The sequence below is a fragment of the Capricornis sumatraensis genome, chromosome 3, assembly GCF_032405125.1.
Source record: "Capricornis sumatraensis isolate serow.1 chromosome 3, serow.2, whole genome shotgun sequence".
In the NCBI taxonomy this organism is placed as follows: domain Eukaryota; kingdom Metazoa; phylum Chordata; class Mammalia; order Artiodactyla; family Bovidae; genus Capricornis; species Capricornis sumatraensis.
Genome location: NC_091071.1, coordinates 68,061,072 through 68,074,918, shown reverse-complemented (window position 1 = coordinate 68,074,918; position 13,847 = coordinate 68,061,072). Strand labels below are relative to the sequence as shown.

Sequence of the window (13,847 nt, the reverse complement as noted above, 5' to 3'; positions counted from 1 at the left end):
TTCCAGGTGTGGTGGATGATTCTGGCTCTAACATGGTCTTGAAAATAGATCCATCACGGTCCTTGCACCCCAGGGAGCTCATAGTGTAGTGTGGGACACCAGAGTGTGGTGGCATCCGGTGAGACAGATGTCATCGCAGAGCCGGGTACAGCGTGTGGGAGCCCGGGGACAGAGGACGCTGGGGTGGCAGCTTGCTTTAAGCCATCTGTCACTGACAATCAGCACTTCCTTTTAATGTCTTCATTTCCTCATCAGGACAATGGGAGCATAAGAGTGCTATTCTCCTAATCACCCCATCCAAGCTTAACAGAGAAATCAGCTCGGAAAAAGAGCAAAGTCAAGTCTATAGGAGTTCTTTGCCTCTGGGTGGGCACTTTTCAGATCTGTCTGTGTGATGCAGACCCTACATAGGTTCTTCTGTGCTTCATCTGTAGGAAATTTCCACAGGGATATCGAGAAGAAAATGGTCCGGGAATCTGCTTCCTATGGGGCCAGCATGTAATTCCCCTTTCAGATGGAGGAACCCTCTGTACTGCTCAGATTGCCTCCCTGGTGGCTCACGGAGGGAAGCAGTCAGCCTGCCCTTTGCTTGGTGAGCCCTGTTCACTCATAAAAAGTAGAGATTCAACAGGGGTTTCTGTTTCTCTCAAAAGGGATTCAGGATGATGTTCTAGCATCCATGACTGAAAATATTCTATGGTACCTTCCCTGTTGTTGTTCAGTCACTCAGTTGTGTCTCAATCTTTGCAACCCCATGGACTGCAGCACACCAGGCTTCCCTGTCCTTCACCATCTCCCAGAGTTTGCTCAAAGTCATGTCCATTGAGTTGGTCCTGCCATCCAACCATCTCATTCTCTGTTGCCCCCTTCTCCTCCTGCCTTCAATCTTTCCCAGCATTAGGGTCTTTTCCAATTAAGTCAGTTCTTTGAATCAGGTGGCCAAAGTATTGGAGCTTCAGCATCAGTCCTTCCAATGAATATTCAGGATTGATTTCCTTTAGGATTGACTGGTTTGATCTCCTTGCAGTCCAAGGGACTCTCAAGAATCTTCTCCAGCACCACAGTCTGAAGGCATCAATTCTTAGGTGCTCAGCCATCTTCCCTGTAGTTTGGCTAATTTATCCCCTCTGTGAAAGCCATAAGGCCTCAAGGGAAAGAGATGAGAACTCAGACAGAGGAAAGAGCAAACCCAAGGAACAGAGGACAGGTCCACAGCAGAGCAAACAGGCAAGAGGGAAGGCAGGATGTGGACAGTCAGCCAGAGCCTTAGACAGAGTCCCCCTGCTGAGCACGTAAGAGCTTCCTGACATTCCTACCTGGGACCTAACCTGCTTGAAACCATACTGCTTGTTTCCATAAACTACTTGCCCATTAGCTTCAAGTCAGTCCCCTAAGCTTCAAACCTTTGGAATAATGATTCTCCTTCCATGTTCTGTGCCCTGCTCTTCCGGCCCTAGAGTGAATCAGCAACAACAGTGTTTGGCTCATGCACACAGCTGCTGCGCTCCTCACTCTTCCTTGCCTCTGCATTGGTGCAGCACAGCTGGGAAGCCGGGGGCCCCCTCTGTGCTGGGCGCTTGCTCACATGCCACACCTAAATTATCCCCATCCTGTTCTCTTAGCAAGCCTAGGTCCTAGGTGGTGGTGGTGGTGAAGTCACTAAGTCATGTCTGACTCTTAACGGCCCCATGGACTGCAGCACGCCAGGCCTCCCTGTCCTTCACTATCATCTGGAGTTTGCTCAGACTCATGTCCATTGAGTCAGTGGTACATTCAACCATCTCATCTTCCATTGTCCCCTCTCTCCTCCTGCCCTCAATCTTTCCCAGAGCAGGGTCTTTTCCAGTGAGTTAGCTCTTAGCATTAGATGGCCACAGTATTGACACTTTAGCTTCAGCATTAATCCTTACAATGAATATTCAGGGTTGATTTCCTTGCTACCCAGGGGACCCTCAGGAGTCTTCTCCAGCACCACAGTTTAAAAGCTCCAGCACCAATTCTTTGGCCCTCAACCTTCTTTCTGGTCCAGCTCTCACATCCATACATGACTACTGGAAAAACCATAGCTTTAACTAAATGGACCTTTGTCAGAAAAGTGATGACTCCGCTTTTGTCTAGGTTTGTCATAGCTTTTCTTCCAAGTAGTAAGCGTCTTTTAGTTTTATGACTGTAGTCACCGACCATCCACAGTGATTTTGGAGCCCAAGAAAGTAAAACCTGTCACTGTTTCTACTCTTTCCCCATGTTTCCCATGAAGTGATGGGACCGGATGCCATGATCTAGTTTTTTGAATGTTGAGTTTTAAGCCAGCTTTTTCACTCTCCTCTTTTACCCTCATCAAGAGACTCTTTAGTTCCTCTTCACTTTCTGCCATTAGAGTGGTATCTAGGTACTAGGTAGTGGGTCCCCAACTCATAAGAGCTAAAAACAGTCAGCAGATTAGGGGATCATCCAAGTCTATGTAACTAGAGTGGGGTTTACATTCAGGATCTGCTGCTCTCTGAAACGGGCACTAACCTGCTCTATTACAAAACCCTGATTCCTAGGGAGCACTCCAAGGCTTGCTAACATGGTCCATTCTGTTCCCCTGAACTCTCTGGTCCTGCCAAGCAAGTAACATCCCCACCTTCATGCCTCTGCTGCCATCCTCCAACCTACGACCCACCATCCCGGATACTCGGAAAACTTTGCCCTTCTAAACCTGCCCAGTTTCATCTTTTAAAGCCCAGCTTCTTTTTCTAAGAACCTCTTAAGGCTACATATTCATTCCAAATGCCCACTACCTCTCAAAAGCCCATTCATGTTTCCTCACCTGTTTTTCCATATATCTGGGAGTCAGGTGTTTGTTGATGCTTCTCTCTGTCCCTTTATACATACACGCAAACAAATGCCAACAGCTGATTCTTTATTGACACGCAGTGCTGTATTCACAGGTCAGAGCTGATTCCTCTGTTCAGCTGCAAACTTTCAAATGCCCAGAAAGCAGCAGGCACTTAGAGAATGTCAAGGTTATGGGTGATGATGACAATGATGAATGATAATAGAGTGTGAACAATATTAGTACTTCCAACCTAAATACTGGATATCCAAATACGTTTTGTATCATGCTGGGGAAACTATCTTTTAATTCATGTGACTTTTAGAACTTTAAACTGTTATTGTAGATCAATGGGTATGAATATAAGTAAAGCTTCTAGTATATGCAAATCATTCATTTTATTAAGGAAAAGCACCCTAACTCATTTCTCATAAAGTAAAAATGAAGTATATAAATTGGATGGAAAATTTTGACCAAGGGTCTTCCAGAAAGTAGCAGAATTTAGTTTTCTGATGCCTAGGTCCACACACCATGACCATGTGACTATCATTGCTAGCTCTACGTCTCTCAGAAAGTGGAGGAACTGAACATCACACATAATCCCATGCAGTCACAGAGCCTTCTTTCACCTAGTAGTCCCAGGCGGTGTATTGTGAGAGGTGGAGATACAGCAGCTCTACCACTGAACCAACCCCTGCCATAGTAAGTAGCTAAACACCCAAACCACGATGCTAGTACCTGCTTTGGAACAGCCTCAGTGGGAAACAGAACTTCTTACATGTTTGCCAGGGAAAAGGAATTGTTTCCAGGGAGCTCCCAGGCCCATGCAGAAGAGAACCTCCACAGGTCAGCTGTCACTGAATCTTATTTGCCATGGTCCATGTTTTTCAGTCAGTGGAGTTGATTAGAGTGATAATGGTTACCATAAAAACGCCTGGAGGCAAGTGAGCATTAAGAGCAAAGGCTTTTTTCTCCTCTGGGTAAAATCAAAGTTTCAAGGTATTCCTTAAAGCATCTTCAGAATCCTCTCCCCTCCAAGTCCTAACAGCATTCAGCTTGTCTGTTTTGAAATTCTGATATATTTTCTTATTATTATTCATAGACTCCCTTGCCAGAACAGGAGGGCCCAACTGTTGGAACAATGGGAACTTTCGAACTGATGAGCTCCAAAGATTTGGCCTACCAGATGACAATTTATGATTGGGAGCTCTTCAACTGTGTGCATGAGGTAAGGTGCTCCATTGAGAGCATGGCAGTTCTGGGTGTTGCCTGCAAATGTGAATACATGCTGCAATGTTAAAGCCATGTGAGAGGTTGTTTTTTTGCAAAATATTGAGTATATTAATAAAGCCTGTTATGAAGCCTTTGAGAGTAAAGAAAAATCTTTACGATTTGCAATAAGCTCTGTCTTCCTGAGTATATTAAGCCAATAGCACCTAGTTTATAGTTCCAGTATTCGGCAAGCCTCACTGAGCCCTTGAGGTCTTCAAATTGAAGTTCACGTTGAATCCCAGTCAGTGATTGTGTTCATGTTTGCTGACCAGTGTCAATTTGCCATGTCAAATGGAGGAGCAAGCTGGTGTTTTGACTTAAAAACAAAGATGTGACACTGTTCTCCTTTCTTCTAGCTGGAGCTAATCTATCACACATTTGGAAGGCATCATTTTAAAAAGACCACAGCAAACTTGGATTTGTTCCTGAGGAGGTTTAATGAAATTCAGTTTTGGGTTGTCACTGAGATTTGCCTTTGTTCTCAGCCTAGCAAGCGTGTTCAGCTCTTAAAAAAATTTATTAAGATCGCAGCCCAGTAAGTATTCACTCGGGGAGAGAAAAACATTTGAGCTATGGCTTCATTTTGTCCCCTTAGATTACACCTTAAAAAGCAAAGTGAGATATTAAATCTGTTTATGCACCAGGTGACTCAGATGGTAAAGAATATGTCTGCAATGCAGGAGAGCCAGGTTTGATTCCTGGGTCAGGAAGATCCCTTGGAGAAGGAAATGGCAACCCACTCCAGTATTCTCACCTAGAGAATTCCATGGACAGAGGAGTCTGGTGGGCTACAGTCCATGGGGTCACAAAGAGTCTTGGGACACAACTGAGCAACTAACACACCAACCACAGGGGCTTAAGAATTACTGAACTCTTGTAAGAATTAAAGATTTTAAAATTAAAAAAATAAATTAAAAAAAAAAAAAAAGAATTACTGAACTCTTGTGAGAACTGTGCTTTGTCTAGCTTTTGTAACATTGACACCAATATATAAATTAACATCCTACAGGGCTGATGCTCAGGTTAAAATCATGACCTCTTTTTGCTCTGAACTACTGAGACTGCGTGCCTCCTTCAGTTTCAAGGCTCTGTCAGCAAAGTTCTGCTGCAAAAGTTCTGTTTTAAAGGCTGGGCCAGTCGAGGTCTAACTTGATACGTTCTTGCCAGTAGAGGGCAGTGGGAACATGCGTGTAAAACCGTGCTTCCAACTCAGCCGGGATAAAATCCATAAAATGCATAAAGACGAGCTAACCTGGCCCATGAAAATCATCTCCATAAACATCAGAAAAAGCAAGTGTCTTATAAATATTCTATTTAACAGCACTTCGTGGGAAACAATTTATTTACTACAGGGGCCAGTTAGATTTCTCCCTGACATGAATTTAATCTTCTCCTGCTATTTAGATATGCCTGACAACCTCCTGTTTACTTCCATGTTTTTGGTATCACCACAGTGCTAAAAATAAAATGCTAAATGCAGCTTGTGGCTGGGAGACGTCTTTCCTTTCTAAAAGCAGGGAGCTCTAGCCTAGGAAGGTGGGGAGCACAAGTGACCCCAGCTGGGCAGTTTGCTTGAGCCAAAAAGTTTAGATCCCATACAGAGTCTAATTTCCAGAGCTAAACAAAGAAGCAACCGCTGCTTGACATTTCGCACATGCCAGCTTGCCAAATGCCTTGAATTATTTTGCCAAAAATTTGGGAGTTCTGCGGGATATCCAAAGCCCTTAGATTCAAATGCTGGTATCTCTTAATTTGGAAAAAAAAAAAAAAAGCCTTTTGAAAGAAAGATTGGGTAAAATGTTGCTTATGAATTTCTGGTTCGGAGTGCAGCCACTTTCCTAGGAGCCTTGAATCGGCTGATTGCGGGGGCCAGATGTCTCTATCTGGAAGGAGATGACTGTGGAAGCTGTGACAGTATGTGCTTCCCTGCTCTCTAGGGCACCTCCTCTCCTCACCTTAGCCTGGCAGGGCCGCGTGCACCAAGGGAAGAGAGAGGAAGTCTGCACACAGACATGCAAATGGAAAACCTGTAGGGGCCTGATGCTGCTGTTTTACAGAGCAGCACAGGAGAGCCTTTCAGAAACTAGGGAATTTTATCTTTTTTTTTTTTTTTAGTGTTTTTGTCTTTCTTATCTCCCTCTTCCTTCTGATTATGGGTGAATTTAGCCTTCGGGATAAATTGGCTTATATTATTTAAACGTTATTTAAGCTGCACTATCCCACACAGTAGAACTCTTCACACAATCCAGCGGGAGAAGACTTAGATTCAGAAACCAGGATCCTCACGCATGAGATGTAAACCTCGTGGCAGGAAGTATGTTTCGCGTGGTATTTTTGGAGAACGTCCATATATTCTGTTCAAGCTCTTTGACCTGCCCAGAACTTTGTGAAGTTGGGGGTCCAAATGTTATCTTTGCCTTTTCCAGGTGAGGGAGACTGAGGCAGAGAGAAATTTTGTGACTTAACTAGGGTGATCAAGTGACCAGCGCAGTGAGCACAAAAGCAGTCCTGCATGTCCTTTCATGCGCACGCAGAGAGGACAAAGGCCAGCCGTGTCCATGACCCTCCTCGCCACCTTCAGCCTGGGGTCTCTGAAGTTGCTCTCAGCCCCTGACCACCCCTGCACACACAACGCCCCACCACTTCCCGAGCACTGCGAGAGACATGCCATAGCTTCTCTAAATCTGTTTTCCCATTTCCACACAGGCCATTTATGAAGCAGTCTGCAAGGAGAGCACAGGGAGCAAGTGCAGCAATTTAATTAGCCTCTTGCAAAAATGCTAATCCAAACAAGATTTAATTATGATGTAGTCAACTTAGATAACCATACTGATTTGTGGTAAAGGATTTGTGCTCATTGCAAAATGAATTCTTCTTTCCCTTTGCAAGGAGCGGGTATGAAGAAGTTGAAGATTCCTTTTTTTTTTCTTCTTAAGTTAAACCAAGTACCTAGACTAAATGTTGCATTTTGATAAGAACCTTTGGTCTTGTTCCAAAATATTCTTATTCACAAATATATATTCATAAAAGCTAATAATGATGTAAGTACAGATTCAAAATGATCGGCTTCATCAACATTGAAAAATTCCAGAAAAAATAAGGTTATTTTTTGGTCAGTTGTTTAGGTTATTAGCTGTGTGTGCAGGTGTTCAGTCATGTCCAACTCTGCAGTCCCAGGCTTTCAGGCTCCTCTGTTCATGGAATTTTCCAGGCAAGAATACTGAAGTGGGTTGCCATTTCCTTCTCCAGGGTATAGTCCTGACCCAGGGATTGAACCCAGGTCTCCTGCACCGGAGGGATCATGATTTATAAATTGATATTGTTCAACAGATTAGAAGCATTACATGGCAGCTGGAAGCCCTGGCGGCTGCAGCAGCATCATTTCCTTATTTCCCTCTCTTGCTACCAGAGCCTGAGATGTCCAGCATTGACCTGGAATTCTCCAAGGACATTTTGCTGTGTCTCTTCCTAGCCTGTGAGATGTTTTCCTCCAGATCCACAGGGCTTTTAGCAAGCTTTGGGATTATAATAGCAATGCCTAGTGTAGGTGTCTTGAAATTCCTTCTCAAAACCTGAACCTAGATGGCTAAAATTATCACCTTTCTAATATTACAGCAAAAAAATCAAACAGCAGAACACGGTCACCCAAGTGGAACCTAAAGCATTAAATCTATCAGTGCCTGTTCTCGTAAAGGAGTCCTGACGACTATTAAATGACCATCAGAAAACAGAACTCTAATTTGATTATCTCTCTCAAAAGTGGCATTTTACTACAACATCTGCCTCTTGTGTTTCAGCTGTAAGGAGTACAAAAATCTGAATTCCTTTTTTGCCATCGTCATGGGACTAAGTAATGTAGCTGTGAGCCGCCTGGCACTAACGTGGGAGGTAAGCATCAGCAGAGACCCAGCTGTGACTTTTGCCTTAAGAAGAAAAACACAAGCTCACCAGTGAGCTCTTTTTAACAGAAGTATCACACACACTGATATAACAGTGGAAAAGGTGGGACACTTTGAGGGAGGTGACCTGTCTCCTTTTGCCTCAGAGAGTGAATTTTAATTTTTTTTTTTTTTCAGAGAGTGAATTTTAAAAGGCATTGTCCGATGCACTGGGAAGGAAAAAAGAGGGGGTCTGAGCTTCTTGCTGTATACAATATAAATAATAATAAGTCTAGTTCCTAGGTATAACTGGAATCAACAGCATTGGTTGCTTAACTTCAGAGGCCTTGCTCACAGATCCTGTTCTTCTCTGGTGTCTGCCTCTTGCTTTTGAAATAAGCTGCATCTGTAATTAAGCGAGGACAGAAGGTCCATTTTTATCCAAGCAGTCATCTTGCTCCTGGGAGAATTAGCCAGAAGGCCAACTGTTTGGCCCAGCTGAGGACCACGTATCTCCTAACTACCTGGCAGACCTCTGTGGGTAGGAAGGAACAACAGTTGGCTAGAATTCAGTTTGGTGCAAAAGTTTAGCAGGTGTGTGGTGAATTTCTATGGCAAATACAATGAATGTTTTGTTGCCAGTTGGTTATTCGTGCTAGAGAAGAGCTTCGTTCTTCATTAGCTAAGTACTCAAAATATGCCTGACTCTTTACGTGTGATATATAGTCAAAGAAATACTAATCTCTTACAGAACATAGACACAAAAATAGGCTCTTACTAAAAATAGAAAAAGTATATGTAAGTGGGACACAAAAAGAGGGCAAGGAGTACATGAGAGAGACTTAACTTGCAAGGATGCTTTAAAAAAGTACCGAAGTCAGCTGTTTGCATCTCTAAATGTTTTCCTTGAAACATTTTCCTCCCCACTTCCCTCTTGAATCTGTTTTTTTCCCTCGGTCCCGCCTCTGCATTTCCACTGTTTATAGAACAGGTTCTTACAGGTCCTTCTGTCTTGGGTTTCTCTGAAAATTCCAGGCAGATGCAGCACACAGCAGCTCATCTCCCGAATATAGGAATGAGGGAATTGGTGAGGCCCGTGTGCCACACATCCCGGGCATCTTCCAGCTAGTGAAAGTTAATGCTGCCAAGAAATCTGATCCGTGAAGCCAGGGTGCAAGCCTCTGCTCTTGGAATCTTTGGAAATCTAGGGTAACCTCTCAGAGAGTCTGCTTTCCTTTACCTGTTTCCAGCATTTAATCCTCTTGCAGAGTCCAAATGATTTGGTTGGGAAAATCAAAGAAGGTATGAAGGCTCATGGGGGTCGGGGAAGGCCAGGTCGAGGTACACATAATAGGAGCTAGACCTTAAGGCTGTAGCATGGAGGAACACTCTCAGAGTCCCCTTTCATGTGGTCTAAAGAGAAAAACAGGAGGCCACTTGGGGCTGGGGGAACGGGATGCAGGCAGCCAAGAAAGGGAGTTTCATCATCTAGTCCTTCATTCCACAGGGAGAGGCAGACGCACATCAGTCTGTGAGCTTATGTTCCCATCTTTGCTTGTTGCTGCAAAAAGGAGAGCCCCCCCTCGCATCGTGTATAAGCCTTTATCTGTTAAGGTGAAATGGAGTTGGGTCAGTCTGCAGGGAGAGCTCTCATTCTCAAGCATCTCTGATTTGGGTTCATCTTCCTGGCCTTGCCGACCCCCTCCCACGTGCTTCCCACACCACAGCAGTGAGCAGCAGCAGCAGCCTGAGGGACAGCACCTGCCCTCCAGGAACTAGAGAGCAGGTGTGAGGCAGTCAGTGAAACAAAACAGAAAATGGACCGAAAGCACAGGGCACAGGGGATGCTTCCACATAGAGGGGAAGACTCATCGGAGATAAAGCCAGTGGGAGTGAGGACCCAGAGCTGAGGTTCTCGGCCCCAGTGGTAATGACTTTGGGCAGGATCATTCTTTCTTGTATGCATGAGGGTGGAGGGGCCTGTCCTGTGCCACGGAGGAGGCTAAGCAGCACGCACGGCCTCAACCTACTATATAACCAGGAGCACCTCTCCCTCCACCCACCCCAGTTTTGGCATCAGGAAAGGTCTGCAGACATTACCAAATGAGGGTGAGTAAAAGTTGACTCCACTTGAGAAGCCCTGCTCTGGAAGCATGGGGTGTGGATTTTGTTGCTGTTGTTCAATCACTAAGTTGTGTCCAACTCTGTGACCCTGTGGACTGTAGCCCACCAGGCTTCTCTGTCCATGGAATCCTCCAGGCAAGAATACTGAGTGGGTAGCCATTTCCTTCTCCAGGGATCTTCCCAACCCAGGGATTGAACCTATGTCTCCCGCACTGGCAGGCAGACTCTTTACTACTGAGTCGCCAGGGAAGCCCATAGGGTGTGCATAGATGATAGTATAGAGAGACACAAGTTTTATTCCCATGTGCACTCCTGCCTTTGACCCAAAAGCCAGCTAAGTAAAGAAAGAACTAGAGTGACAGACATGACCCCAAATTCCATCAGCTCCTCATTTTATAAGTTGTCTGTGTTCACGGTTAGAACTGAGCATGGTGATTTGAACGCTCCATGGGGCCTGAGACTCTTGTATCCCTTGATGTCCACGCCAGCCTTCATCCCTTTGAACTTCCCCACTGAACAAGGATATCAGGTTTCCCTGAAACCCAGCTTGAAAAGAGGCGCTAGGACAATGAGTTTAGAGATTATGAGGATACAAGTTCCTAGAAACAAAATAAGATGTTCTACAGTGTTTAAGGGCTTCCCCAGTGCCTCATCAGCAAAGAATCTGCCTGCCCAGCAGAAGTGGGTTTGGTCCCTGGATCAGGAAGATCCCTTGGAGAAGGAAATGGCAACCCACTCTAGTATTCTTGCCTGGGAAATCCCATGGACAGAGGAGCCTGGCAGGCTACAGTCTGTGGGGTTGCAGAGAGTCAGACATGACTCAGCAACTAAACAAGAACAGTGTTTAAATGGGAATAGGTCAAACCCATTCACAGAAGAGAGAAAAAAGAGACAGAGGCGCTTCAAGGGGATTGCAGAGGCCTGACAGGTGAGTCAGCTGTTGCCAGTGGACGTCACTGTGTGAAGCAGAACTGAGCGGGGCATTCGAGGCTACAGACTTGGTCAGCACTTTGGTGGTCTCGAACGGGGACCATCACACTGCTCTTTGTGTGGCCCTGTCAGAAAAGTTCAGCTTTACTATGGGCTCAGGACCTAGCAAAGTGAGAACCAACAGACTGAAAAATGATTCCTCACTGACCTGCTAGTATAAATGTACGGGTACAGTCAATGGTTTCGAATCATCTGTCAAGATAAAACCATGAGAAATTACTAAATTGATAGAATGATCAATTTTTGTATTAGAGCAGGGCAGAGAAATCCTGTGGGAGAAATGCTTGTGTAGCAAAGCCTAGCACATAGAAGAGAAGCAAGAGAAAGGAGGCAGGAGCCAGGAATTACAGAGGCTCTGACCATCACCAGCAGTGTGGCTTTGGCATGTCGTTTAATCTGATGGTTAATTTCTTCTGTCTATAAAAGACAGGTTTAATCTAGCCAAATAAATATGTATTGAGCATTTACTATGTGCCTGACATACTGCTGCTACTCTGTTAGGCCCTGAGAATACAGCCGTAAAAAAAAACGGATAAAAAAATCCCTGTTCTCTTGTAGGTTACATGGTAAAGGGAGCAGAGGGTTGAACTAGGAAGTTTCTAAAACTTTTAATTGTAATCATCTCTGGTCTAAATTCTTCATTGTGGGAATTTGAGAGTTTAAAACAGTGGAGGGGCGGGGGTTAATGCCGAGCCACTTGTAGTCTGGGAATACGGCCCTCTTTATGAATAATCCACTTCAGAAAACATTATAGAAAGCAGTAAGACCAAAAGCATCCATAGTTAATTTAGGTTCAACTAGGTTAGGACTTTTAAAAGATGAGATCCCTAAGATTATCCTCAAATGACAAGACAGATTGCAGTCTAGCCTGTCTTAGAGATGTTTGATTAAGAGCCAAAAGAAGTACATTTCCCCTAGAAATGGTAACACACGATACATATCTAAATATTGAATCTGACATATAAGCGTGGCATTTTCATTTCATTAACAGAAACTGCCAAGCAAGTTCAAGAAGTTCTATGCAGAGTTTGAAAGTTTAATGGTAAGTGACAGTGGCTCCTTTATTCCATTCACTGTCTGCATTAATCCAATTTCTGATTAGCTGAAGTTCTCATTTCAGAAATTTTATCTGTCCTTGTATGACTTTAAGAAGTTTATGACCCCATTTTAGTGCTGCTAAAACAAGCATGTCTGACTAATGAATGGCACTCTCAGGTACTAACTTAAAGAGGACTTATGTCCCACATAAGGTCAATTTGTGTAACTAAGAAAAGCAGTGTAATGGGCTCCTTTCCATCCAGCACAGGTTGGCTAGGGTCTGGAAGCTGCATTTTCCTTGGCTTGCCAAATTATTTTTCCCCGTTGGTAGGGAGGTGTTAACAAAAAAGGAGTGAGTGGGACTTGGCAGGAGTCATAGGAGAGTTTCAGAGAAGGCAAGTCGAGACTGGCAGCGCGAGGCAGCTGGGAGGGTGAGCCGGATTCCCTGGATGGAGGCCGTGCTCCCAGGAGAAGGGGACTCTTGTGGTTGGGGGTTGTTTAACATTTTGTGTTGGCTCTCCAAGGGGATCTCTTCCCTTGATCCCTGGAGGCGTATCTTCTTTCAACGAAGAAAGGAAACAAAAAATCTATTTATTTTCCTGTCATACGGGAAGTTGTTTTAAAACAAAAATCCATTTGTTTAACCAAATTTACCTTTCTTTTGTAGTTACACTTGATTCAGAACTACCTGATTGGGAGATGACAAAGCTGGGTTGGGTTAGGAGGTAGAAGGGGGTGGTGTACGTTTCCCGAGTCCTTAACCAGCATCTCTGTTTCTCTAAAGGATCCTTCAAGAAACCACCGGGCCTACAGGCTGACTGTAGCCAAACTGGACCCTCCTCTCATCCCCTTCATGCCTTTGCTCATTAAAGGTAATTCCAAGGAAACGCACAGGACGAGCCAGTGCTGAGTGTACGGGGAAGAAAAGGAACAGGTGCCTAATCAGACTGACCTCCTTGGGAAGAATGATCTGAGCTTCCCACCTTCCTCAGCGTCTCCCCTCTGCCCAGACTTTTCTGAAAGGGTTGGCAAGATTATTGCAGGAGCAGGGAATCTGTGTGTGGTTTGGAAGACTTGAGTGAAATAGAGGGTTAGTTTGGAAATTTTAACTAAGCTCAGGTAAAATGCTTTTAGAAAGTTAAACACCTAACATAAAGGGAACTATTATCGGCTTTTTTCAGCTGCAGTGTTATGCAAATCCTTCCGCATAATCTAATGGTGCTATTGTGGTTTCTTTGTATGACATATTTCTGTTAGTGATTAGAATGTGACTTTTATTTCTTTGCAGATATGACATTTACTCATGAGGGGAACAAGACGTTCATTGACAATCTAGTAAACTTTGAAAAAATGGTACGTGTACAGTATTGTTAACCTTAACCACGATGTTTTTTTAAAATAAAAATTTGCATTTGTACTAATAAAAGAAATAATTTCCATATACGCTGCCACCTTGAAAAGCTAGTTACACATAAAGGAGTTTTGAAATACTCGGTTCAAATTGGCTACCTCGTTTAGTCTGTCAGTCACCTTTGTGAGACTGAATAGTGCGTGTGCTGCGGCCTCAGCGGTTGAATAGTGTGTGTGCTGCGGCCTCAGCGGCAGCTAGCTTTTTTACTGTGTGCCTCGTCCTTGGCTGCCTGTTGCTAAAATGCACGAATGTTCCAGAGTGACTTCCATGTTGTTTTGTTGTTTGTGGAGCTAGACCGCCCCAGGATGCCTTTGAA

At 44.3% G+C, this 13,847-nt stretch overlaps 1 protein-coding gene across 8 annotated transcripts in view; it reads left to right on the top strand.

Moving 5' to 3' along the window:
- Positions 1–13,847, top strand: part of RAPGEF4 (Rap guanine nucleotide exchange factor 4) — a 143,465-nt gene that overhangs the window by 113,586 nt on the left and 16,032 nt on the right. For 5 of the 8 annotated variants that reach the window (XM_068967887.1, XM_068967885.1, XM_068967881.1 and 2 more), the window contains 6 exons: positions 3,921–4,046; positions 4,447–4,625; positions 7,888–7,978; positions 12,074–12,124; positions 12,905–12,992; positions 13,409–13,473. In XM_068967887.1, the coding sequence (XP_068823988.1) occupies positions 3,921–4,046; positions 4,447–4,625; positions 7,888–7,978; positions 12,074–12,124; positions 12,905–12,992; positions 13,409–13,473 (600 nt within the window). The remainder of the gene's footprint in view (positions 1–3,920; positions 4,047–4,446; positions 4,626–7,887; positions 7,979–12,073; positions 12,125–12,904; positions 12,993–13,408; positions 13,474–13,847) is intronic. The other 3 variants (XM_068967886.1, XM_068967883.1, XM_068967884.1) reach the window with 2 other exon arrangements.